The sequence below is a fragment of the Meles meles genome, chromosome 2, assembly GCF_922984935.1.
Source record: "Meles meles chromosome 2, mMelMel3.1 paternal haplotype, whole genome shotgun sequence".
Taxonomy (NCBI): Eukaryota; Metazoa; Chordata; class Mammalia; order Carnivora; family Mustelidae; genus Meles; species Meles meles.
In genome coordinates this window covers 140645985-140670020 of record NC_060067.1, presented here as the reverse complement: position 1 = coordinate 140670020, position 24036 = coordinate 140645985, and the positions used below count along the sequence as shown (strand labels likewise).

General features: G+C 38.9%; 1 protein-coding gene across 2 annotated transcripts in view; it reads right to left on the bottom strand.

The window, feature by feature from the left end:
• Positions 1-1772: 1772 nt before the first annotated feature.
• The window catches only part of PALLD (palladin, cytoskeletal associated protein), a 386386-nt gene continuing 364122 nt past the window's right edge, over positions 1773-24036 (bottom strand). For both annotated transcript variants that reach the window (XM_045997079.1, XM_045997081.1), the window contains 7 exons: positions 22499-22648; positions 13943-14037; positions 11733-11865; positions 8729-8936; positions 5790-5955; positions 5128-5261; positions 1773-3984 (listed from right to left, as the gene is read on the bottom strand). In XM_045997079.1, coding sequence (XP_045853035.1) covers positions 3812-3984; positions 5128-5261; positions 5790-5955; positions 8729-8936; positions 11733-11865; positions 13943-14037; positions 22499-22648 — 1059 coding nt within the window. In that variant the 3' untranslated portion in view covers positions 1773-3811. The remainder of the gene's footprint in view (positions 3985-5127; positions 5262-5789; positions 5956-8728; positions 8937-11732; positions 11866-13942; positions 14038-22498; positions 22649-24036) is intronic.

Sequence of the window (24036 nt, the reverse complement as noted above, 5' to 3'; positions counted from 1 at the left end):
TTTGCTTTTTTTTTTTTTTTTTTTTTAAGATTTTATTTATTTGACACACAGAGAAAGATCACAAGTAGGCAGAGAGGCAGGCAGAGAGAGAGCAAGCGGAGGAAGCAGGCTTCCTGCTGAGCAGAGAGCCCGATGCGGGGCTCGATCCCAGGACCCTGAGATCATGACCTGAGCCGAAGGCAGCGGCTTAACCCACCAAGCCACCCAGGCGCCCCTGCATTTGTAAAGATAAGTAAATAGTCCTCTCTCCCAGGAAGACTGTTTCATTCTGCCCCTGCTCTGCTCTTGTGCTGTAGGTGGTTAAGAACTGTTTTTCTCTTACAGTCACTGTTACAGGGATCTGCCTCCACTAGCCACCATAGCCAGGCAATCAAGAGGTATCTTCTGGGCGGCAGCTGGAAAAACCAGGGTGCCAGACATTTGCACAAGCTTCTTTCTGGAGATACTAGTGACCCGGAGTGAGGCAGAGGGTGAGCATAGAGATGGTTGGTACTCACCAGCCTTAGTCTTCGGATTATTTCAGTATACCCCTGGATGTTTATTAAATTAGGTGTCTACCCCTCAGGCTGATGCTTTAAGATAAGCAAATAGGCTTCTTTCATAGACTGGTCCCTAGGGTGGGTGACCCTGTTGGAGCCTTTTAAGGACTATTTGTCAGATTGTTATAGCCTTGTGGTCTTGTGGCTGTAGGCCCCACTGGCTTGTGAAGCTAGATATTCTTGGGGCTTGTCTCTCAGGTGCAGGTCTTAAAAAGTGGGGGGTACTAATAAAATCTTAAAAAAAAAGTTGGGGTACTCATGTGGGGTTCAAATCCTTTGGTCCTGAGGCTGAAGTCTGGGATTTTGAGTTCTCTCTTGATTGTAGGTTGCTGCGCCAGGGGCGGCGTTTAGGGCAAGATTGTGTTACAGCCTCTTACATGTGTTTGATGTGGGTTGTCTTGTTTGCCTAATGTGTAGCAGTCAGTCGGTTAGTTTTGGGGTTTCTTTTAGAAGAAATTGTTATGTATGTTGTTGATTTGGTGTGTCTGTGGGAGGAGGTGTGTTCAGAATCCTGTCATCCATCTTGAACCAGAACCCTATTTAATTTCATAGATGTCAAGAGAGGGCATATGGTTTAGGGTCACAGTATACTTTTCCCAAAGGGCATCACAGGAACCAACATTATTTACATGCATACGGGCAGAATTCCAAGATGGCTCCCAGTATTCCCACCTCCTGGTGTACACACACCTTCTCTCAGTTATCCAATCAAACACAAATTTAGGTGTTGCTTTGGAGAGATTTTAATTAGATAAAATAAAATCAGGTCATTTTAAGAAAGAGGGGTATTCACTTGGGCTTGACCTAATCACGTGATCCCTTAGAAGGGGCTGGGCCTCTGACAAGATCAAGGCATGAGAAGGATCCATTCTGAGGGAGATTCTCTTTGCTGGTCTTGAAGATGGAGGGGATGACATGGCAAGGAATGCAGATGGCCCAGAGGAGTTGAGAGTGGCTAGCCAACAGATTACATTGAGGCCTCTAGCCTACAACTGCAGGGACATAAATTTTGTCACAACTCCTTGAACTTGGAAGAGCTCCAGATGAGAATGTAGTCCAATGGATGTGCTGATGTTAGCCTTGTAAGACTCAGAATGTAGAACCCAGCCCTTCTGACCTATAGACCTGTGAGCTAATAAATGTTATTTTAAGCTTCTAAGTTTATACTAATTAATGACATAAGCAACAGAAAACTAAAACAATGGAGTATTTCGCGTCACAAAATTGCAACTATTATTTGTTAAATATTTATTGATGTTAAATCCACATTACACCACCACAACAATCCAAATAGTAGTATGATAGTACTTTTTTTTATAAATACAACATAAAAGGTGGCAAATAATGCTACTCAATCCCAAACCCAGCAAATTAGCAAACAGTCACATTCAGAAAAATTTGGCAAGTAAGATAGGATGTTAAGTCATAATTCTACAATATAGCTAGGTCCATGAAAGACTTTGTATGGTATCTTAAATTCCATATTAGCAACGCTTACAAGTGTGGTCAAAGGAACTTGCACTACTCTGCAAAGAACATCTGCCACCCAGTGATCAAGCCTATTAGTCATTTAAAACTTGGTTGGTTGGTGTTCTTACAAAGAAGTAGAAAGCTGTACATGTGAAGCAGTAATATGAAATATATGGGGTCGTACACAGATATAAAATTATTTTAAAAAATACTATATATTGAATTAACTGAGCTAAGACAGTTCAACATTTTTATTATAAATAATGGAAGATATATGTGTTTTGCATAAGGAATACAGTGTTTTCTTTTCATAGCAAAGTACCATTAAAACCTCATGTTTTATAATATAATATCTGGCCAAATTGTTTTTTTTCTCCTTTTTTAAGTTTATTGGTTCCGACTTAAAACCATCAAGTCTGGTCAGAATCATGTCAGTCTAGCTGTTGCAGGATCATATGCATTCAAAAATCAGTCTTTGCAGAGATGCCTTTACAACCTACCCGGAACCTAGCACCTTCTTAAGGCAAGGTTGCATGGCAGCATGGAAGTGAACTCATATTTTCCATTCACCATATCACGGTGCCATTGGAAAAAAAATTGATTGTGGCACAAACCTGTTTTTGTCTTTCCCAAGTCTCCATTCTCCTCCAGTAGACTAGCTCTTACAGGCAGTTTCCTCACTGATGCCAATCTTGCAGTCTCAGTCCATTTTCCACTTGCTCGACACACCTAACCTCTTCAGCGACTACACAGACTTCAGACATTGAAACTTCCACAGCACATGTGCTCCAGTCTTCCAGCTGACCCTAGATCCCCTGACATTTGAAATGCAGTGTTTTTTTTTTTTTTTTTACCTATACTTTAAGTTACTTTTTGAAAACCAAAGAAAAGCCTGGCCTTCCCCATGTCTCCTGCCTTTTCTACTTTTATCTAAATGAGTACAAGTGTGCTGGTAGCATTTTCCTTCATTCTTCCTACTCCTTCCAGACCCCTCTTTCCGCTGAATACTATACGCCTTGGTCATCTGGGTGATTTGGATGTCTTTTGTGGAATGGACTGTAATACAGTTCTGCTTTATTTGGAATACTTTATATTATTTATAATTAAGTTAGCCTTTTAATATGGTTTGTAAGTAAGCTTCCTACCAAGGTAGCATGAAAAGAAAATACTACGCATAAAGAAAAAGGTGGTTAAGAACTAAGGTATTAACCTTGTTAGAAAGCTCTCGATATTAATAAAATTTAAGGCCAGTAATTCCTTCCTTATGATTTAATATAAAACAATTTTGCAGAAACAAGGCATTTGCTTGGATTTGTTATTTCCTCTTCCTTTCATCCCTATATATTGCACTTGGTTCACTGTAGCTGTCTGAACACACTGCCCACTTAGAAACATTTTAGTATTATTTGTGGTACATTTGCCTCCTGTTAAGCATTCCACACTGTCATGCTGTGTAGCACCTACAGCTAGTGTTTAAGGCACTATGGAGAATACAAATTCTGGTTACCTTTGAACAGCTGATTTCCATTAGCATTTTGGCATTTCAGATCCCTTTCATCACAGAGATTCCACAAGTTTTAAGTTGGATGATGAATGAAGACTTTCTGTGCAATGTGTGTACATTTCTATGAGCATCACCTACTGAAACTCTAAGTTTGGTATATCAAGTAGGAAAAGTATTATTTTGGTGTTTATTTCTTATAGTCAAAGGTATGTTTGCCCTTTACATAATGTGACAAAGGAATATGTTGGTCAAGGCAATGGCGGCTGTTTCAGTGTTTCAGCGTTAACAGAATGTTGGATTACAAGTCTTCACTTTCTACCAAGCCGGTATTCAGTGTCAGGTGAGATGGGCTGGCTTCGGGTTGGAACGCTGCTTTGATGTCTAGTCCCTGGTCTGAAAGTGCTGCATAGCGACTGGCTGAGGGCCGTACTTTTTTTGGCTTGGTGCTCTGTGGCTGCTGATGCCACTGGGCTACAATAGAAAAGGGGGGGAATAAAAAGATTAAAAAAAAAACCTCAAGATGTCCTGGAAAGCACTTAAATGTTTCAAGTAAATACAGAATGTCTTTTCATATATACCAGGCACATGTTCTTTAGCATGGTAGAAATCCTAAAATGTAAGCAAGTTTTGCAAATTTTCCTCATATATTGCAGATTTACTTTCTGTCCAGGGTAGTGGGACTGTAACAGCTAGGTATTAAAGAAGTGTAGTTTCTTTTAAAAGTTAATACTTACTGCAACACAGAAGTCCTTCAAAAACAGTCGTTCAGCTTCCTAATTCTCACCTCTCCCCCTCTTTAAAAAACATCTTCAAAGCACAAAATGTACAAATGTCATAATAATTACAGTAGTTAGGTACTCAGGATGGATGGTTCAGCACTAGTCAATTGGAAAGAAGTGTGCAGGAGGGAAGGTTGAGGTCACTCAATACTTTAAGAACCTCACAAAATTATTTCCTATTCAACAAGAGGTAAAATTTGCTATCAGTTCTTAATTTTTTTCTAGTGGTTTTCTTTACCTCAATAGATCTCATAATGCCACTGTACTAGTCTGTGAATTCAGAAACAAGTTTCTTTAAAATGCATGTACACAAATATACATACACAAACACTCACAAAACTACTGCTGAGCTGCTTAAGGTATATTAAAGAGAAAAGCGCTAAGCCACAGAAAGGATGCATTCCGGGATCAATGGTACACACATTTAGAGTGCAGTAAGACGCTGTGGTAGGATATAACAAGAAATGTTAAAAGGCAGTCATTTGCAGAACACAGTAACAAGAAAATGTGAAAAACGTGGTTATGCCTTCGCCTACTGTTAACTCCTAAGGATGCTTGCGTAAGGAAGCCACAACTGACTAGCCAACGTAAGAGAAATCAACATGCATATTTTGCTAATAATGCAAAGTTCCTGAATGATACTTGGGTATTTGTTCTCCTGGTGTAGTTCACTATTAATGTTGAGAAACTATAAATAGAAAGAGAAAGAGCAATATGAAATTTTGGGCAAATAAAACTCTGCAGTTGTTTATAAGCTTATATAAAAGTAATATGATTGGCTGTCCAGATGTCTGCTTTTTCATGATTCAGTGAGAGGAGATGAAGTGGCACTCACTGTAAACATCCAGCCTGGCAGTACAGGACACAATCCCGGCTTCATTCTTGGCTGATACTGTGTACCACCCAGCATCTTCTTTTGTAGCTCCCTGAATGAGCAGGCAGATGTAGCCATGATTATCCTGGTGCATGCTGGAGAAATGGATAAAGTCATTAGGGTTCTAAATTTTTAAAAAGTGGCTTTGGACATGAAACATCATTTTTAATTAGATCATTAGAAACAGAATTGGGCAAGTAGCAGATAATAGGGTCATACTTATTCTGGAAAGGCTGCTAGCCCCATTAAAGTTAACGGGAGAGAAGAGCAGACATCAAGAGGCTGAATAAATGTGCGCACTTAATTTCTAGTGGAGGATTGGGCCTTTATAAAACCCACTGAATAGTTTCTGTATCACCACGGACACAGATGAATTCATTTTTTCTTCTAGGTGTAAATACTCAAAAAAATCCCCCTGAGATTTAAGTTAGAATGTTTATCACATACAATGAGAGCTTCCTTCCAGAAGCTTAATTATACATGAGGGTGAAGAGTGATTTTTGTCTTTGATGTCATCAGTAGTGTGACTCTCACAGAGATTTATGTGCTCCATAAAGTGCATCTCTTTATGTATCCTCAGGACCTATTGAACAGATGTGGATTAAGTCATTGTGTATTCTCACCTCACTCGGTCAGTGCTGTGAGTGAGTGATTCATTTTCTTTCTTCCAAAATATCTGAGGTGGTGGCACTCCTGAGACACGGCATTCCAGTCGCACTGGGTATCCATCAGCAACTCCTGTGTTTTGCAGCTTCTCGATAAACACAGGGGGCTTGTGTGCTTCTTTAGCTAAGGAAATGGGAGATGAATTATCGATCATTGGTACACAAAGGTAGCCCTATAAAGAATTCAGCAGCTTTCAGAAACATTGTTTAAATGTATCTTTTATTTTATGATACCATTTTTCACTTCAGGCGGTAAGATGCTACTCCTCTCTCCAAATTACTTTTACCAAGAAAGGTTTCTGTGCTTCATTCCACTCATTTATTTCATCAATTAATTCAAGTCTGACAGGCCCACACAGTCCACTGGCCATCTGCTCCACAGAATGCCTGTCTGACGGGCTGCGTGACACTCCTAAGTCATTGCTAGCATCTGGGATGGCTTCACGCCTAATGATGTCACCGGGCACTCACAACCTTTACCAACCACTGCCACCTAGTGACTCTGGGGAGAACAAGTATTTCTAGGAATTTGGTCCACTCAGATTCCCTCCTTGTGGTCAGAAGTGTTTGCTATGGAGATCCTGAAGATTTGTAAGTCTTGGCTTACGTGAGACATACCATAGGATTTAAAGGAGGAAAAGAGTGGGGAGACATCTTTATCTAAATTTGGCAGCCTTAAATTGTTACTTATAAACTAGGAATGTACATCCTATAAATTACGAATTCCAATTTGTATTCTTTGAAGGAAGCTATAAAAAAGATGACTTTTTATTACCCTGAAGGAAGGAAGCCATAAAAGACAACTTTATTACTCAGTCTGAAAAAAATCAGAACTATTTCTTAATAACCCTCTGAATGTTACTATCTGATGGGAAACTGTTTTCATACATCTGTGGTGGAAACAATTTCAGAGAAAGAATAAAAGTTTAATTACTTTCTCCTGAGCTATCAATAATGCATTTGAGGATGTCTTTATCCATCACCCTCTCCTTTGGAGTGTCAGATATATCAAAGCAAAACAATCAGGGGAGAAACAGGTGAAGAGGATAAAACCACACCTGAAAATTTCAGATACCTAAGACTCTCTAAGAGTTTGCATGAGGTAGAGGATTATACTTTTATTGTATTTCACATGGTTTCCTGACCCAGCCTGTTTTGGAGGAAGTGGGAACATACCTCAATATTCTTTCTGGATCCCAGTTTTGAGGACAGCATAAAAGGTATAAAGTGAAACTTAATGTCAAAGCAATCTCCAGTTGAATCACACCAACCATTTTGGAGCACTGCTGTGCTGGTGATGATGCAGAGCTTCCTACAGTTTAAAACTTACAAAATGACACAGTCCTTACAAACACTCTGTGACACTTTATGGCCCCTATTTTACATATGGGGGAACTGAGCTGCAGAAATGTTCTCTATTTGCTAAAAGACATAGCTAATACAGGAGAGCTGGGCTTGGAACTGAGAGTTGATGCCAAAGACATGAGGCTTCTAATTACTGTGCCCTCTGCCCCCTTTCCAGTGCAAGTGCTGACTGAGCACAGACCAAGATGCCTGTATCTCTCAGAACTTCATGTCTCAGTCCTGAATGGGAGATAGGCTCTAAGGGAATAGTCAACAGCAGAATGCTGAACAGTTTTAGCTGGAAGAGGATGTTTAGTGGGTTGGATGAAATTGATCCTAGTTGTGTAGGAGTATCGAATACCTGATGTAAAATTTGAAAGCATGGTTAACACACAGCACAACAGCCTGGGTATTTGACAGTTATGTGTAAAAATGTCCTGGTACTTTTATTAGAGTCAATATCCAGGATTTTAGCCAGGACCTCCTGAACTTTATTCTCATGGCTACTCTATTTCCTGAGAGAGCAGTGGCTCAGTGTGGGGAGGAGTACTGGGAGTCAACAGACTATGTGAGTCTGGCCTCTGGTCCTCACTGTACAGAATAGGGCCCAGAGAAAGTCACTTACTCTAGCTTCCACACCTGTAAAATGAGGGATAATTGCTCCAATTATCTTTGAGGGCTTTTGTGAGGACCAGCTGAGAATAATATAAATGAAGCACTCTGCAAACAGGTATAAGTAATAAACATTCTTTTTAAAAAGAGAACAGTTAACAGACTCTTATGCTCAGCTTCTAAGGGTGTTACAAACCTTCCTTATTAAGGGTAAGATTTTATACATTATATATAATTTTACAAAATTTACCTAAAATTATAATTCATTAAAAAGCAAATCTGAATTTGACCATGACATTTGGGGTAGATGATAACATTTCAAATTTCTAAATTTCGGCACCACTGTACATTACTTTAAAAAATAGGCAGAACTTTATGCATGAGCAAATTTTTTTTTTTTAAGATTTTTTATTTATTTATTTGACAGAGATCACGAATAGGCAGAGAGGCAGGCAGAGAGAGAGAGAGGAGGAAGCAGGCTCCGCTGAGTAGGGAGCGTGATGTGGGGCTCATTCCCAGGATCCTGGAATCATGACTTGAGCTGAAGACAGAGGCTTTAACCCACTGAGCCATCCAGCCACCCCATGAGCAAATTCTTACATATATTAAGTTTGGTTCTGGAATCCATGATACCACTGCTATTTCTCTATGTAACTTAGGAGGCCAACACACATGAGAATAGAATGACTCAGAACAGCTGCTAAACTCCTCTCTCTGCCAGGTTAATGAGAGATAGGAAAGATAACGATGGCTACACTGGAAAAAAAACCCTAATGTTTCTGATTTGCTAATAAGCCTTATGTCCTAATTGACTGTTTTGATATAATCTATTTTTTCAGCAGTTTGATTTATTTTCCATATCGGTTAATAATGTAGGATTAATTTACATTTTTGAATCTGATAATTCATTCTGAGAGAAAAAAATTCACAGACTTGCTTACCAGCAACCACAAGCTCCAGGCTGAATGAGTTTTGTCCTGCTCGATTGGTGGCTATACATGTGTAAATGCCGGCATCTCGTGAGGTCACTGGCTCTATGATCAGGGAGTGCACCCCATTCTCACGCACGAGCATCTTGTGAGCACTGTCAGGACGTATAGGTTTTCCATCTAGTTGCCAGCTTAGATCTGGGGTTGGTAACCCACTGACCTAAACCAGAAAGGAACATACAAATTTCTGTAATACTGAAACAAAATGAAATCACGAATAGCTAAGAAACCACCATAAATTCCTCCTTCGGTAGTACAAGAGATGGCTTTTAGTGTCAACTTATGTTGTTCTTTGCTTAAACCTTTCAATGGCTTCTTAAGCAATCATGGCCTTACTTCTAAACATCACTTGTAGAGCAAACCAGAGAAAAGTAAAATGTGGATTTTAAAGATTTCTGTTCTTGTCTAACACACCAGGGTCATAAAGATTCCGGGGATGACGTCAGCACAGGGCTCTGAGCTCTCTGGGAAAAGGTAAGGTGTCCAACCACAATAACAACAACGCTTACTCGGCTGGCATGTATACACTATAAACCTTGTTATCAGAGGGTTGCCATAGCTATGGAGACATCAGTTAATGCATCCATCAGCACACAGAGCTGTTATTACTGTTTTATAATCCTTGAAACTAAGTAACAAGAGCAATATGAAATTACCCAGAAATCTCAACAAATTAGCATCACAATGGAAACAAAATCCTGAGACCAGGACAGTTGTGTTGACCAGAGATCAGATTAAAAAGCACATTTAATTGCTAATAACACATTGTGCTGTGAAGGGTAGGGATGGTTGCCATCTGTCAGCTCTTTATAGTTTTGCCCTTGATTGTGAAAGGGAAGAAAAACACCATTAAGGAAAGCTTCCCCCCCCCACCCCGTCCTAAATTTACTAGTGGGAAATCTCATACAAAAAGATGTCAGTTGGACTGTAATTCTTTTGAAAACCTAGTCTGCCAAATTCCATTCTTGTTGTGTGATACTCATTTATATTACCTACAAGATGCCTCTGTCCGTACATGTAACAAAGGTCTTGAGAATTTAAGGGAGAAAAAAATAAGTAAAATTACTGGTTAAAAGGATGAAGACATGTTGGAAACAAAGACAGCAGTAGTTAGCTTGGCTATTGAGAAGTCAGCCTCTCTGTCCTCCCCTCTGTGTACGGGCTCTCCCCCAGCTCTCCACGTTTACTGCTCAACCTGTTTGGAGATCACTAGAGGTGGTAAGGAGGAAGAGGGAATGCACACCTCTCTGGTCAGGCTCTAGGCCTTTCCCGAGTTTAAAAACGAAGTGGCACTGTTTGTTCCCACCTTGCTAGATTAGATCCTGGCCAAGGCCAAGGTGTGTGCAGGAGAATTGCTGAAGGCGCTGTGCACTCAGCCCACCTAATTCGCAGTGCACATACGCCAGTGGACAGACTTAATCACATTCGAGCAAAGGGAAAAGGCCTGGTTTTTCTACCCTGATTCAAATTCCAGCCCTTCTGATTGTGTACAGAAAGCAAGCATGGTTTCAGGAATCTAAGGTCATTGTAAGCATTGTATGCCTTGAACAGAAGCATGCTCTCAGCTGATACGGAATTGGGAGGAGGCAGATGAGCAGATTTGTTACTATCAAAGTTGGATTAGTTATTTTCGCTTAGCAGTTAGTACCAAGTCAAGGGTAGTCAGCATCTAGGAATGTACCTAACAGGTTAAAAGGCAGGGGAGTGCTTTTTTGGGGGGAAATCTATCTGTGGCTTTAGTGAAAGGCTTATTTTCATGATTTTTTTTTTCTTAAAGCTTATACTGACAATTTTTTTCTAAAAAATGTAACTTTTAAAAAAATATTTATTTATTTATTTGACAGAGTTCACAAGTAGGCAGAGAGAGAGAGAGAGAGGAGGAAGCAGGCTCCCCGCCAAGCAGAGAGCCCGACGCGGGACTCGATCCCAGGACCCCGAGATCATGACCTGAGCTGAAGGCAGCAGCTTAAACCACTGAGCCACCCAGGCGCCCCTTTTTTTTTTTTTTAAAGATTTTATTAGCGCGCACAAGCAGGGGGAATGGCTGGCAGAGGAGGAGGGAGAAGCAGGCTCGCCACTGAGCAAGCAGAATGACCCTGGGCTCTATTCCAGGACCCTGGGATCATGACCTAAGCCAAAGGCAGACACTTAACCAACTGAGCCACCCAGGTGCCCCAAGAGTACTGTTTTTAAAATATAAATTTCTGTAAGCCCAGATTTAATCCTCTAAGCATCATGTATTTGTGTTCTGCAATCCCAGAGAAAACCAGCAGAGGGAGCCCACATTTAAAAAACCTTATCCATATTTAAGAACTAAAATTTAGGATCACTAAATAATGGGGCAAAAAAACCAAAACAAAAAAAATTCACAGCAGTGGTTATTAAACACTTATGGTCTTGAGCTCCTTTGAGAAACTGATGAAAGCTATATCATACACGTAATTTTGTATGCAGTTGCAGAACTCAACACCTAATGAAACCTGCCTACCCAAAGGCCTTGGGTTAAGCAGCCCTGCTGTGAAATGAGGAAGAGAGGCTGTCTCTCTAACTGCTCTTTGAAATGGGAGGAATGAGTAGATACATGGCTACAAAATTTATATGAAAAAAGAACGAAAATAAATGAATTAATTATTAGGACATGACAGATTTAACACATTTATCATTTCAACAAAATGGTAAACTTAATGGGGAAAAAACCTCTCAGTGACTGTGTACAGTATGGTATGTGGGGTTCTAAATAAGGAATACATTTAATAAAAATTTCAATGTAAAGGAAAAGAATGACAAAACAGTATATAAACATCCAGTATATGTCACTCCTTTTCTTTTTTCCTTGTAGGCTGGAAACATTTTAAAGATGTACACCTTACGTAATTTCCTTAAAAGGAACTCAAGAGAAATGGCAGTAAGGGGGGAAAGAGAGACAAGAGATTTGCAGGCATTAACACACTCTTACCTTACAATCCATTCTGCAGAGTTTTCCTTCTTGAATCGTTAGATCTCCAGGAGCCTGCAAGAAGTGAGGTCTGAAGAATCGTTCTTGAATTGGTTCATTTTCATCTCCACTGTCCCTTGATCTAGAACGAGGCCTTAGGACAAGGCAGATAATAAATAGAAAGATGGAAGGAAAGGAAGGCACAAAGGGGCAGGGGGAGAGAGGGAGATAGAAGTTATTATCAGGTTCTTGATATTTTTAATAATACATAGAGTAGGGGCGCCTGGGTGGCTCAGTGGGTTAAAGCCTCTGCCTTTGGCTCAGGTCATGATCCCAGGGTCCTGGGATCGAGCCCCGCATCGGGCTCTCTGCTTGGCAGGGAGCCTGCATCCTCCTCTCTCTCTCTCTGCCTGCCTCTCTTCCTACTTGTGATCTCTATCTGTCAAATAAATAAATAAATAAATCTAAAAAAAAATAATACATAGAGTAATAATACAATTTCTTTATCTGATTCCTACTCCTAAAGTTCACACATAAAGTCAGAAAAGCCAGCAAAATCTGTTTTATTTGAAAGTTTAATTATGAAATTAAGTCTGCTATTTGGAGAACTTAAATAATTCTATCCTATCCTATCCTATCCTATCCTATCCTAATCCTTAAGGCTAAGATAAATCATAAAAGAAGAGATGGGAAAAAATGAAATACTCTATATTTACCTATTTTTTTCTTAAGTATTTTTGAAAGCTGTATGAGAAATAGCAGCAGCTGTTGCTCATTTATTACCAAATCTTTTCCAACAAAAAGTATAACTTTCCACCATGATTTGAAATTTATAGGAAATTAAATTTATTATTTTGTAAAAATTTCATCTTTCTAATCAAAATTCCTTTCATATAAACCAAGAAAACAAATTGTATTTTTTAATCTTTAAAATAAAATTGTGCAAATCTCCCAGATTTTGTGTATCTCTCTTGCTTTTGAATATGTTGCTAGACGCACCTTTCATTTTAAAGTAATTGCAGGGAAGATGTAAGGAAGGAACAAGATATCGAATGTAAATTCTGTCAATAATCACTAGAAGAGAAGTTTAAAAACATTTAACTAGAAAAAGTCAGAGTAGAACAAATGAAAGATCAGTGTAACAGGCTAATAATTACCAACTATATACCAATTATATAGGTTACTGTTCAAGTACAGATCTAATTTCTGAGCAGAATGCTTTTCTAGGAGACACTGACACATGGAAAAGCTTAAAAGTACTAAAGACACAAGAAAAGCAGAAGAAAATAATGCAAGAGAATGGATCTGCTACTAAACACGTTATGTTTTTAGCCATACACACAATCCTTGGTTCTTGTGAACCAACAAGTTACAGTATTAAGCCCCCATATGTTTAAGTATCAGAACTGTCTTCCGAAGTGCTGAGCAAAGGGCTGTGCGTCCAGTCACGTGAGGTGTAGACAGAGCACTGGCTTGGTGCTTCCTCGGTGTTTCTGGCTGACAAATGAGCCTAACTTAGCATCTGTGGTCTGCAGTTTACAGTCAGGGCTACCGAAACAGGCTCTGTAAAATATCTAAACAGGAGCCCAAGATGACAGGCCGGGTGACTTACCATAGTTTCTTTTCTTGTCCCTGCCTAGTATTACTCCATCAGCATCCTTGCACAAGCTCAGGGCGATTCGGAATAGAAAGCACACTCTATTGTTAGCAAGGACTTACTGAGCATTTAAAATAGGGAACTTCTTAGCTACAAAATTGTCATCTAAACTGTTTTGAACTAAGTGAATGAAAAGTGAACATTAGCAAATTAGTGGATTTTAAGAAATCTAGTGGCAGTAATTTGTCATGGCTAGACACCTGCTGGCCAGAGAAGTTTGGTTTTGAATGTTTGTGTACCATTCACTAGTATTTTCATGTTCACGTGCCTGCCATTTAAAGGTGTTGAGCTTTGATTTCTTCATATACAAACTGGGCCCCATGTAACAAATTAGTGATAGTATATCTAACTGGGCCCAGTGACCTTACCAACTGTTTGTTCCTTTCCCTTTTCTGAATCAGAACGGAGCAGAATAATCAAGGACCCAGGCAATGTGTACACCTTAAGACCGTTTCACATTCTTCTGTCTTCTATGCTCACTGTTTTGTGGTCATACCAGGGTTCTAATAGTGTTGAATCTGTAGTAATAACTAAAAATAGCAGTAACACCTACAGGAAGGAACGTGCAACATACCTTCTGACATGAGGATGGCCTGAGGGAGAGCGGGGACTGCGACCTCTTTGGTTGACGGCCTGTACCATTAGGCGTCCAGTACAACTGATGCGGCCCTGGCAGAGAGACAGCAGGAAAAGACATGACTTGCCATGCAAAACAGCTAACCACTACGCACCAGGTTTACTGTCCTTTCCTCCACAAGACCTCAGTTCTTAACAAACCGATATGCCATATTAGTAATGACACCAATCCCTCTCAGAAATGTACTTTCCCTGAATTAAACTCATCAGTAAACTCCATATTTATTTAAAGAACTGGGTGAATAGGTCTTTCTTTGAACCATTAAAAAAACTTTCCTATTCTATCTAGAATGGTATTTAAAATGGCAGTCCTTACTGAATTAGTTACAATCTGCTGCGGTCTCCCTAACACATGAAGTTGAATTATAAAACATAGCAGAAGGACATTAATTGTCTTGCAGTAATTCTATTATCATGGTCAAATACCTGTTGGTTGTAGCTAATTCTGAAATCAAACTAGATGATTTTAGTTTTCTGACATATCTTTTGTAATACATATATATTAAATATACTGACATATATTAAATGTTAGTATATTAAATGTTAGTAGTATTCCTTCTAAAAACCATAGATTAAAAGAGATGCAAGCATGATGAAATGAACATTATATTAGACATATGCATGGGGACGACAAGGAGAGTAAATGACTACAGGTTACCATGTTCCTATGAAATGAGCATAGTCATGATTTAAAAACCAGAAGTAATGAGGTATCTAAAATATGTGGGTCATGTGATGTGGGCCTATCTAATGAAAAGCTATATTTTATCTCTCAGTTTTTATCTCTTAAATTGAAAAACTGATATAAATGCTGTCCTAGGATAGACAAAAGTAATAGAGGACTCAGATGATATGAATAAATCACCATTGTTACTCTGGCATTTTATTTTAGCCCCTTCTTTTAATTTTTTCCCCTATTACTAGCAAAGCAGCAAAACAGATGATTTTCTCCTCTTATATCCCAGGAGGATGTGAGCAGTTGTATGTCTAAATTCTGATGATGGCCAGAGGGAATAGCAAGAGAGGAAAACTGAGAAGCAGGTTGTTAATGATTAGACTTAGGGATTTCTAGCTCATGGTAGATGAGCCGCCCTCAGGTGCACTTATAGTCTAAATTTACCAATAACTCTCATTTTGCCAAGTTTCCAGTATAGACAAGTAACAGAAGCACAACTGTTCTGTATGTTTTGAGGAACTGCTGAGTTCCACTTGAGTGTGAACTGGGGTAAGGGAGCACAGTGGTGGAGGGGACACAGAGAAACCCCATAGCAGCATTTGGTGGAGGGCAGGAATCCAGTCGGGAGGGCTGTCCAGTCTCCCCACAGCCTGGACTTCTTTGGGGCCTTGACCAATCCGAAAAGGCAAAGAGACATAGTGCTGTAACACAGGAGAATTGGGGACTGTCAAATAGAAAGAGGAGGTCATAAACAAAACTGAAGTATGTATGTAACTTCATACGTAACCTCCTCTAACATTCACAGTATTTGCTATTGAGGTCATATTTAAACACTGCCTTTCTTGAAATCTCCAAGGACACACGAAGTATACCATTATGAGGGGGAATATTTCTAATTTAGATTTGTTCTATCTAAAGTTCAGGCCACATGATGTATATTCTCTCATGCTAAGCTCTTGGCAAACACTTGGAAGTCCCCCTAAACTAGCCTGAAATCTGGAAATTAATTTCATCTAGCCCCTCTAAATCTATGCCTGCTACAAAAAATCTAGACATGACTTGCTTGGGAGACCCCTGTTAAATTACCCAACTGATGCGTCATAGCAGCTGCTTTAACAAGTGAACATGTAAGATCCATGATTCTTTTGGGGGCTAGAGACAGGGGAATCTTATGTTTCACACAAATAGCTTCAAAATTCTAGTGATATGGGATATGGCTTCCTTACTATTTGCTTTGCTACTTAAGCAAATCATTTTAATCTAGATAGATTAAATAATCTAGATAGATTAAATAATCTAGATAGATTAAAATAGATTTATATAATTTGGAAGATTTTTCCTTGTGGTTTAAAACACAGAAGATCCACGAGGGAAGTTAACATCAACTAATCATTTCTGTGGTTAGAAAAAGATGTAAGTTAAATTCAGCCTTTAACCTTGAATTTGGGGAAGCAGATAAAAAAATTTTCTCTAATCTGGACTTGAGTTTTGATTTACCTAAGACTTTGGGGGCAAATAACCAAATTTGTTTTTTCTTTGTAAAAACCAGGGCACTGTATCTGTCTCACACAGATGTTGTAAAGTTTCAATGATACAACCTAAGATGGTCTTTATCTTCCAAATATCAAATAGATCTTGATGATATAAATTATCACTGCTCATTATGGGTATGGTTTTACTGGACATGTATGCACAGACATGCATCAAGATAACTTTTAGGGGTCCTGACACTTTGGTTGGTGTCAGATTTACTCCAGTAAATTCCTCCCAAGTGGTTAACCTTGCCTGAGTATGCTCTTACCTCCTTTTTTTGATTCCTTCAAATGCCTCTTTCGATGACTGTCTCCCCTGCCCCTCAGTGGTCTTAATGCTGGGATGAGCCCTAGTTACCTTTGTATGACCCTCCTTAGCTCTGGAGTCATTCTAGGTTTGTAAACCAGGCCCGTCCCTTATAACTGAGTGACATTAGGCAGGTTATTTAACCTCCTAAGTGAGTTTCCTTATCTATAAAATAAGGCCATATAGTTAATCAATCTTGCATGGGTTCTTATGAAGATTAAATGAGTTAATAGGTATAAAATACTTAGTCTTATGTTTTGCACATAGTAAACATTCAAAATGTTATTATAGCTCTGAATATTGACATAATTATAGTAACAACCAGATGGACATGAAGCATCCCTTAGAATTATTTTAAAAACAAATTTTTTTCATATGCAGTGGGGTTTTCTTTCTTTCTTTCTTTTGGTATTAGGATATAATTTACTCCAAAGGAAAAGTGTATGCTATGGCTTGAAAGGTGTCAGGCACACTGGTATATTCACTGTGTTCATTATGTAATGGCTGCAATTGACGTGTAAGAGAAAAGGTCCTACTCAACTCTAACCATTAGACTGGTTTAGATAAATCTGACTCCTCTTCCCTCTCCAAAAAATAGGGTCAAAGGGCTGGCATACTGCTCTTTAAAGATTACACATTTCTACAATGTTTTCATTTTTACTGCTGCTGCCTAGAACCACATACACAAACATTGCCACAGAATATCTTTACCCAAATTTAAGAAAAAGGAATATGTCACCGTGTTACCTTTTTAACTCCTACACGTTTCACTTCTGAGCATAAAAGGGAAAGGCATGATCTTCGGGAGGCAGAACTATTAGTTTGATAATACAGTGATATTGGCTAAATATACATTACTAACCAGTAAATGACCAGGAGCATTTAGAAAGCTTTCTAAACTAACAAGTTGTATAATTTTGACTTTTTACTGTGGGCGGGAGCCCCCCAGAATTCAGTGAAACACTTTTGAAAAGATATACACAACTTAAAGTTCAGATTTTTAAGTCTGGACATCTTATGACGGTCATGCAAAATTTTAATCATGCTAATGTGCCAATTAATCCTAGTAATCGTTGTGACTACTAGACTCTGATGCACATTAGTGCGTTGCCTTTGCTTTTAACTTTCTCATTTCGATCTACTTTATTATTAACACATGAAGGAAGAATGGAAGTGAATGTTTGAAGTTTGAAATGAGCCAGGAAACCTTTTTTTTAAGATTTTATTTATTTATTTGACAGAGAGATATCACAAGTAGACAGAGAGGCAGGCAGAGAGAGAGAGAGAGAGAGAGAGAGAAGCAGGCTCTCTGCTGAGCAGAGAACCCAATGCGGGACTCGATCCCAGGACCCTGAGATCATGACCTGAGCTGAAGGCAGCGGCTTAACCCACTGAGCCACCCAGGCGCCCAGAGCCAGGAAACCTTCTAATAATGCAACAAAACACAAGCAAACCCACTTCTTAAATTTAATTCAGCTGTGCGTTACTTTTCTATTCCAAACAAATCCACAGAGTTTAAAGCTACAGAACAAGTAATAAGTTTGAATTCTTGAAGTAAAGAATTATGTTTTAAACATCCAGCTTGTAAAGATTATTTATGCCTCATGCAAGGCCAATTATTTATATAATATGGAAATAACATTTATATTTCCTAGCTTATGAAATTTAACTGTGGCACACAGGTCTTTATAAAAGTTTACCACTTGTATACATAATGCAACTTGAGGAAACATCAAGTTGCAAAACAGCCCTTCCAGACTCCAAGTGCAGCACAGAGTAACTTAGCAACACAACAAAACAAAGTAAAACATTCATGTTTAGATTTAGTTGTGTCTTCAAGATAGGATCAGAGTCTAAAACTACATTTGTGATCCTCATTTTGGCATTATGTGTGGTGGAGCACTGCATAATCACTCATTATTTCACTCAGCTATGTGACTGCTTTGGGCCCTCAGGAATTGCCCTCACAGCACACACTGAGTGTGACACACGGTGGCTAGTGCATGTTTAGAGCTGTGTGTTCCATCTCAAGTTGAATTTGGATGCAGTCAGCAATATCTAATGTGTTTCTTATTCCCAAAAGATGAACCCAGGTGGAAAAATATTCTATAAAATATTCTGCTGAACTTTGGTATTCTCTCTTTCCTTGGTTCTCACCCTTTCTCTTGGCTGCTCTCTGTAATTACTTTCCACTGCTCAGGAAAGCTCTGCCGTCTGTGTTTCATTATTGAACTCATTTTTCCACTCCAGCCTTTTCCTCTTTCCCTTGGTCATTTCACATCATGTACACTGCAGTGTACCAGAAAAAATGGATGGAGTTGTCTCCCTTTCAAGCCAAATACATTTAAAATGTGAAAAAAGTTTAAGGTAACCAAAGGGCATCAAGGACCAGGGACTCAAGTTTTTTTTTTTTTTGACTGTATGTTACGATTTTAGGATTAATGTATCCTAAAAAATTCAGCTTTGACTTTTATATCATCCTTCTTTAAGTCATTTTTTTTTTAAAAAAAGATTTTATTTATTTATGAGCGTGAGAGAGGGCATGAGTGGGCATGAGTGAGCATGAATGGGGAGGGAGGGACAGAGGGACAAGCAGATTCCCCGCTGAGTGGGAAGCCAGATGCAGAGCTCCATCCCAGGACCCTGAGATCATGACCTGAGCCATCCAGGTGCCCTTCAAATAATGTTTTAATTCACAAATTACAAGAATGGCAAAATACTTTAATATCCAGTAACATAGAGTTTAAAACTGTTAAACATTTCTATTATGGTATTCCTGGAAGCCACAAATGATAACTTACATCAAGTATTAGGTTTAAAAAAAATGGTCTGTTTGTCATGGTTTAAATACCTCTTATCTTTCTAATGGGTAGTGAAGTCTGTTCCAATTTTTAGGTGACAGCCCACAAAACCTCCATCTGGCATATCTGCATACACCTGCTACTGAAGATGCTAGGAGAGAGCAGGAGTTCTGCTCATGAAACTAAAATCAATCAGGCAACATGCTGAAACTTGGAATAGTAATTAATACCAAGTACCATAAATAAAAAATTCTCTCGCAGCAATTTCCATCTGAGGTCTGCATGCCCACTTTTAGGATTTCCTCAGATTCTCTTCACAAGTTTCCCCTCCAATGCCAGCCTTTGCTCATTTAGGTAGAAAAGGAGACATAATATAGTTTTACCCTCTTTAATTAGAATACTGGCTGGATCAGCTAACCTTGAGACAGTTGGGATTCTAGGTTTTGGCACTGCTTTGGTTTCTGTGACCTCTGACAGACCCAAAGCAGTCATACTACTGTTTGCTGAAATCACATAGGATGTTCTGTGAGAAGGGCCTGGCTACCTGATATAAACTGGTCCACTTCTCATTTCTTTGTCTTCTCTTCCACGGGTAGAGGCCACTTTGGGACATATCCTGGGATTTGGCAAAGCAGCAGAACTCCAGGAACTGGAATGAGGGCCTTGACAGCTCTCTTTTGGACCTTCCTTGGCCCTGAGTGTGCTGGGAGCAAAGCAACTTCCCAGCTTCCTGTGTGGCTCCTGTCAGCTGTGCTTTGGGTGTGGCCTGTCTCCAGCTCACCCTCCACCCAAGCCCACAGCTGGGGCAGTTGTGGCACAGCCACGTCTGCTGCCTAACTAACTCCAAAAGCCAGGAGGTCAGAAGACCACACACCAGCAACATGTTGGGTAGAAGCTCCATCCTGAACTGACTTGCTTACTCTAACAGTAGGACTGGAATATCTAGAAATAGAACCATCCTTTACATCCTGATTCCACAGGCTTCTGCCCACTATTAGGGCTGCTGCTTTAAGACAGCAATTCAATGACAATAACGAGCTTTTACTGAAAGCATATTACATGTCAGGTAAACCGAGTGCATTATTTGATTCCATATGATTATTCTCATTTCATAGAAGAGGAAAGAGGCACAGAGAGGTTAGGTGACTTGCTAAAGGTCACATAGGTGGTGAGTGGCAGAGGCAGAAATTCAACTCAGATCTGTCTGATGCCAAAGTTCATTTTCTTAACCCCTGAACTACACATGTACACTTAGGCTTTTCATTTGTACCAGTACTGTTCTGCATTTCTGGCCTTTGTTGTGTCATTTCATTCTTTTTCTTTCTTTCCCTCCCCCCTCTTCTGTTTTCCAAAACGGGAACTTCAGCAGCTCTCCTTCACCTAATGACTTCACCATAACCTGTCAATAGTTTCAACGCTCAGGGGCTGGCATGCAGTCGCCAACTCTGCTCATGGCCAGTGGAGTCCCTCCCTGTTTAGAACTTTTCCACATGTAAAACTACATTAGTATAATTTGAAGAAGACTAGAAGCAGACTTAAAATTGTAATCTTACATTTATGTTCTTTGTTCTAGAAAACCACTGACTCCATAACAGTTTAAAACATTCACAAGGAAAAGATGGCTCAAAATTAACATCAGGACCAGGATTGGCAAGTGGTTAAGGGACACAGTTCATTTGATCTCTTATAATATATTACAAACTTTCTAGGGGAAAGAGGAATAAAGGACCTAGCATGAAGAAAATTTTGAAAAAAAATTTTGAATTTTGTTGAGTTCCCCGCTTTATTTTAGTAGGCAGAAAACTGAAAATTGAAATTTGTTAATAATAGTCGAGGATATATACTGAAAATACAATAAGAAAGAAAAAAGCAAGTTCCACTTCTTTTCCCTCAAATCCTCCAACCATGAACACAAGTAAGTATTACAATGTAACTTTTAGTAAAAGTTATGCTTTTGACTATTTTTTCAAGGTGACGGTCATGTATTCAGTGATTGAAAAATTAGAACCTCAAGAAAGTGCACATTTAATATGGAAACTGTTGACAGTAAAGAGATTGGTGTGTTCTATGACAATCTGATTTGTGGATAATTAGAATTTCATTCTGATCTCAGTATTACTGCAGAAATAGATGTTTATGTGACAATGTAATATTAGGATAAACATTGCACAGCTTTTTAATGTAAGCTTTGCTAAAATTATCTGTATCATTTTCTAACACTTCATGTTTCCTTCAAAAGAAATAATGAAATATGGAATGATATAAATAGGTCAGAGATTTTAAAAGCATGACTGGACAATCTTCATTATATAATAAAATTGTTAATTTTAGCTGCTGCTTTTTTTTTTTAAAGTGTGCTATTTACATGACTTCTGCTCTTTCTAAAATTCCCCTCTTATACACTGAGCTCTGAAGGTACAAAATCCCTTCTTAATCATCTTTGCATCCTCCCCAACCAGCACAGTGCCTAAAACATACCTGACACTCAAAAAAGAACTTGTAGGCTTGACTTGGAAACCTGATACCTGAGTAGCTGCCTATTAAATTCTAAGTAGTCAGCTGGTTTTTGGCGCTAAATCAAAGGGCAAATACAAGAGAAAACATTTGGATGGAAACTTAATCCTGAATGCCATACATAGAGGCTATCAAAATTATAATTTGTCTACACTTATATACCTAAATTCCATTGAATTAAGTAACTGTATATATATATTTTAAAAATATTTTACTTTTTGAGGATTTTTTTACTACAGCATATTTATGTATGCCACTCACTGTCCTTTTCCCCCCCTTTTTTTTCCTATAGAACTTAATCCTATCTGAAATGGTATTTTTTTATATATGTGTTTTCTGGCTTATTTTCCATCTGAGGACTTTGTTATGTGCACCACTGCAACCCCACCACCGGTGTAAGAAGTGTACCTTTTAGGCCCTGAGTAAGATTAGGAAGAAAACACATCTGTACTGCAAGTAGTCATGTGAAAAACACCCGATGGAATAAATACTAATGAAAGAATCTTCTATCCTCCAAAACCAAAATGGATATAGAATTTGGGGAGATAGTTTCAAGTCAAAGAAATATGATTCTACCGTTGAATTAAACAGTTCCTTTCTCCAAATATATGCCTGTAGTGGCTGTGCATAGAACTGAAGCCAGACCCATACCCCCAATCTTTACCTGAGGGTTTGCAGCCATAATTGTGTAATTCCCATCATCATCTAGGGTGGAGGCTGTGGTGTGGAGAGAGCAGGTCCCGTCAAGATCTCTTTGAATGGTGTAGTGATCATTCTTTGGAGAGATCTGCTTTCCATCTTTAAACCAATAGATCTGTGAAAGGAAACAGTGATGAAAAATTAAGGATGTGTGTAGTACTGCTGTATCTGGGGGACTGGTAAATACTGTGTGGCTTGCAGAGCTGATCAGCATTTTCATGTTAAAATGTTAAACAGAATATCTGAATAGGAAATTGATTTTTGAGTGAAAAAAGTAGGCAACATACAGGTTTAATTCTATTTTAAGTTTTTCAAAAATTATATATTTATTTTAAAAATATACATATAAGTAGGTATTCATATATTAGTCCATATTTTTTAAATATTATTTATATGAAGGGATCTATATTGAACGTGGACAGTAGTTAGTTCTGGAGTGGCTCTACAGGCATTTTTCTTTTTGGTTCTCTTTTCACATGTACTGAATGAAATGCATTGAAGTAAAATGCGTTACTTGTAAAGCAAAGGTAAGGTTATTTTAGGGAATAACAGACCCCAACCCAACCATTCCCCTGAATTGTGTTAGACAAAATGGCAGTGAGGAAGGAGCAACAATTAGGGGTTGGTGGTGGCTGGAGTTCTACTTTAATTCTGGGCCAAGGAGCACGTGTTTAGAGGTTGAAAGTTTGTCCTCTCTCTCCGCTATGTTAAAGAAAACACAGCAATATTTAAACTTACAATAATTTTCAATAATATTTTAACTTGGTTTGATAGAAAATTAAATGTGAAGAATAAAGTGAAAATAAATCTGGACGAAATAACACATTTTGAAATGGTCAAATAACCTCTTTCATAGGTCCTCCTACCTTCCCTCATCTTTAAATAAAACCACTGGTCCACGGATCCCTCATGATTTAGTGATAATTTTTGACAGCTGAGACATGGGGCTGTAATGATGAATCACAGTGCCAGGGGCCCTCACATGACAGATGCTGAACTAATGCCTGCATCAACCCCCTCCAGACTTTTCGATTTGGGAACTAAACAAATCCCCTTTTCTAAAGCCGCAACAAGTTCTTTGTTGTCAGCTGTTGTTCCTGGCAACCTAAAGCATTCCTAATGCATTCCTAAGAGAAGAAACCTACTTTAGAACCTTCAGTTTTTAAAATGAACTTCTTTGGGTGCCTCAGTGGGCAAGTGTCTGCCTTCCACTCAGGTTATGATCTCAGAGTCCTGGGATCGAGGCCCCGCATCAGGCTCCCTGCTCAGCCGGGAGGCACTCTCCCCCTCCCCCTGCTGTGTTCCCTCTCAGCCCCTCTGTCAAATAAATAAATAAAATCTTTAAAAAATAAAATGAACTTCCTTAATGTTAATCCATATGCAAATTGAGACCACAACCGGCATTCAAATTCCACTCTATATGAAAGCCTCTGAATCTGAAAAACCTCTTTGAAACTTGTATTTCTAAGACGGCAATGGCTAGAAATAAGCGCATGAATAATT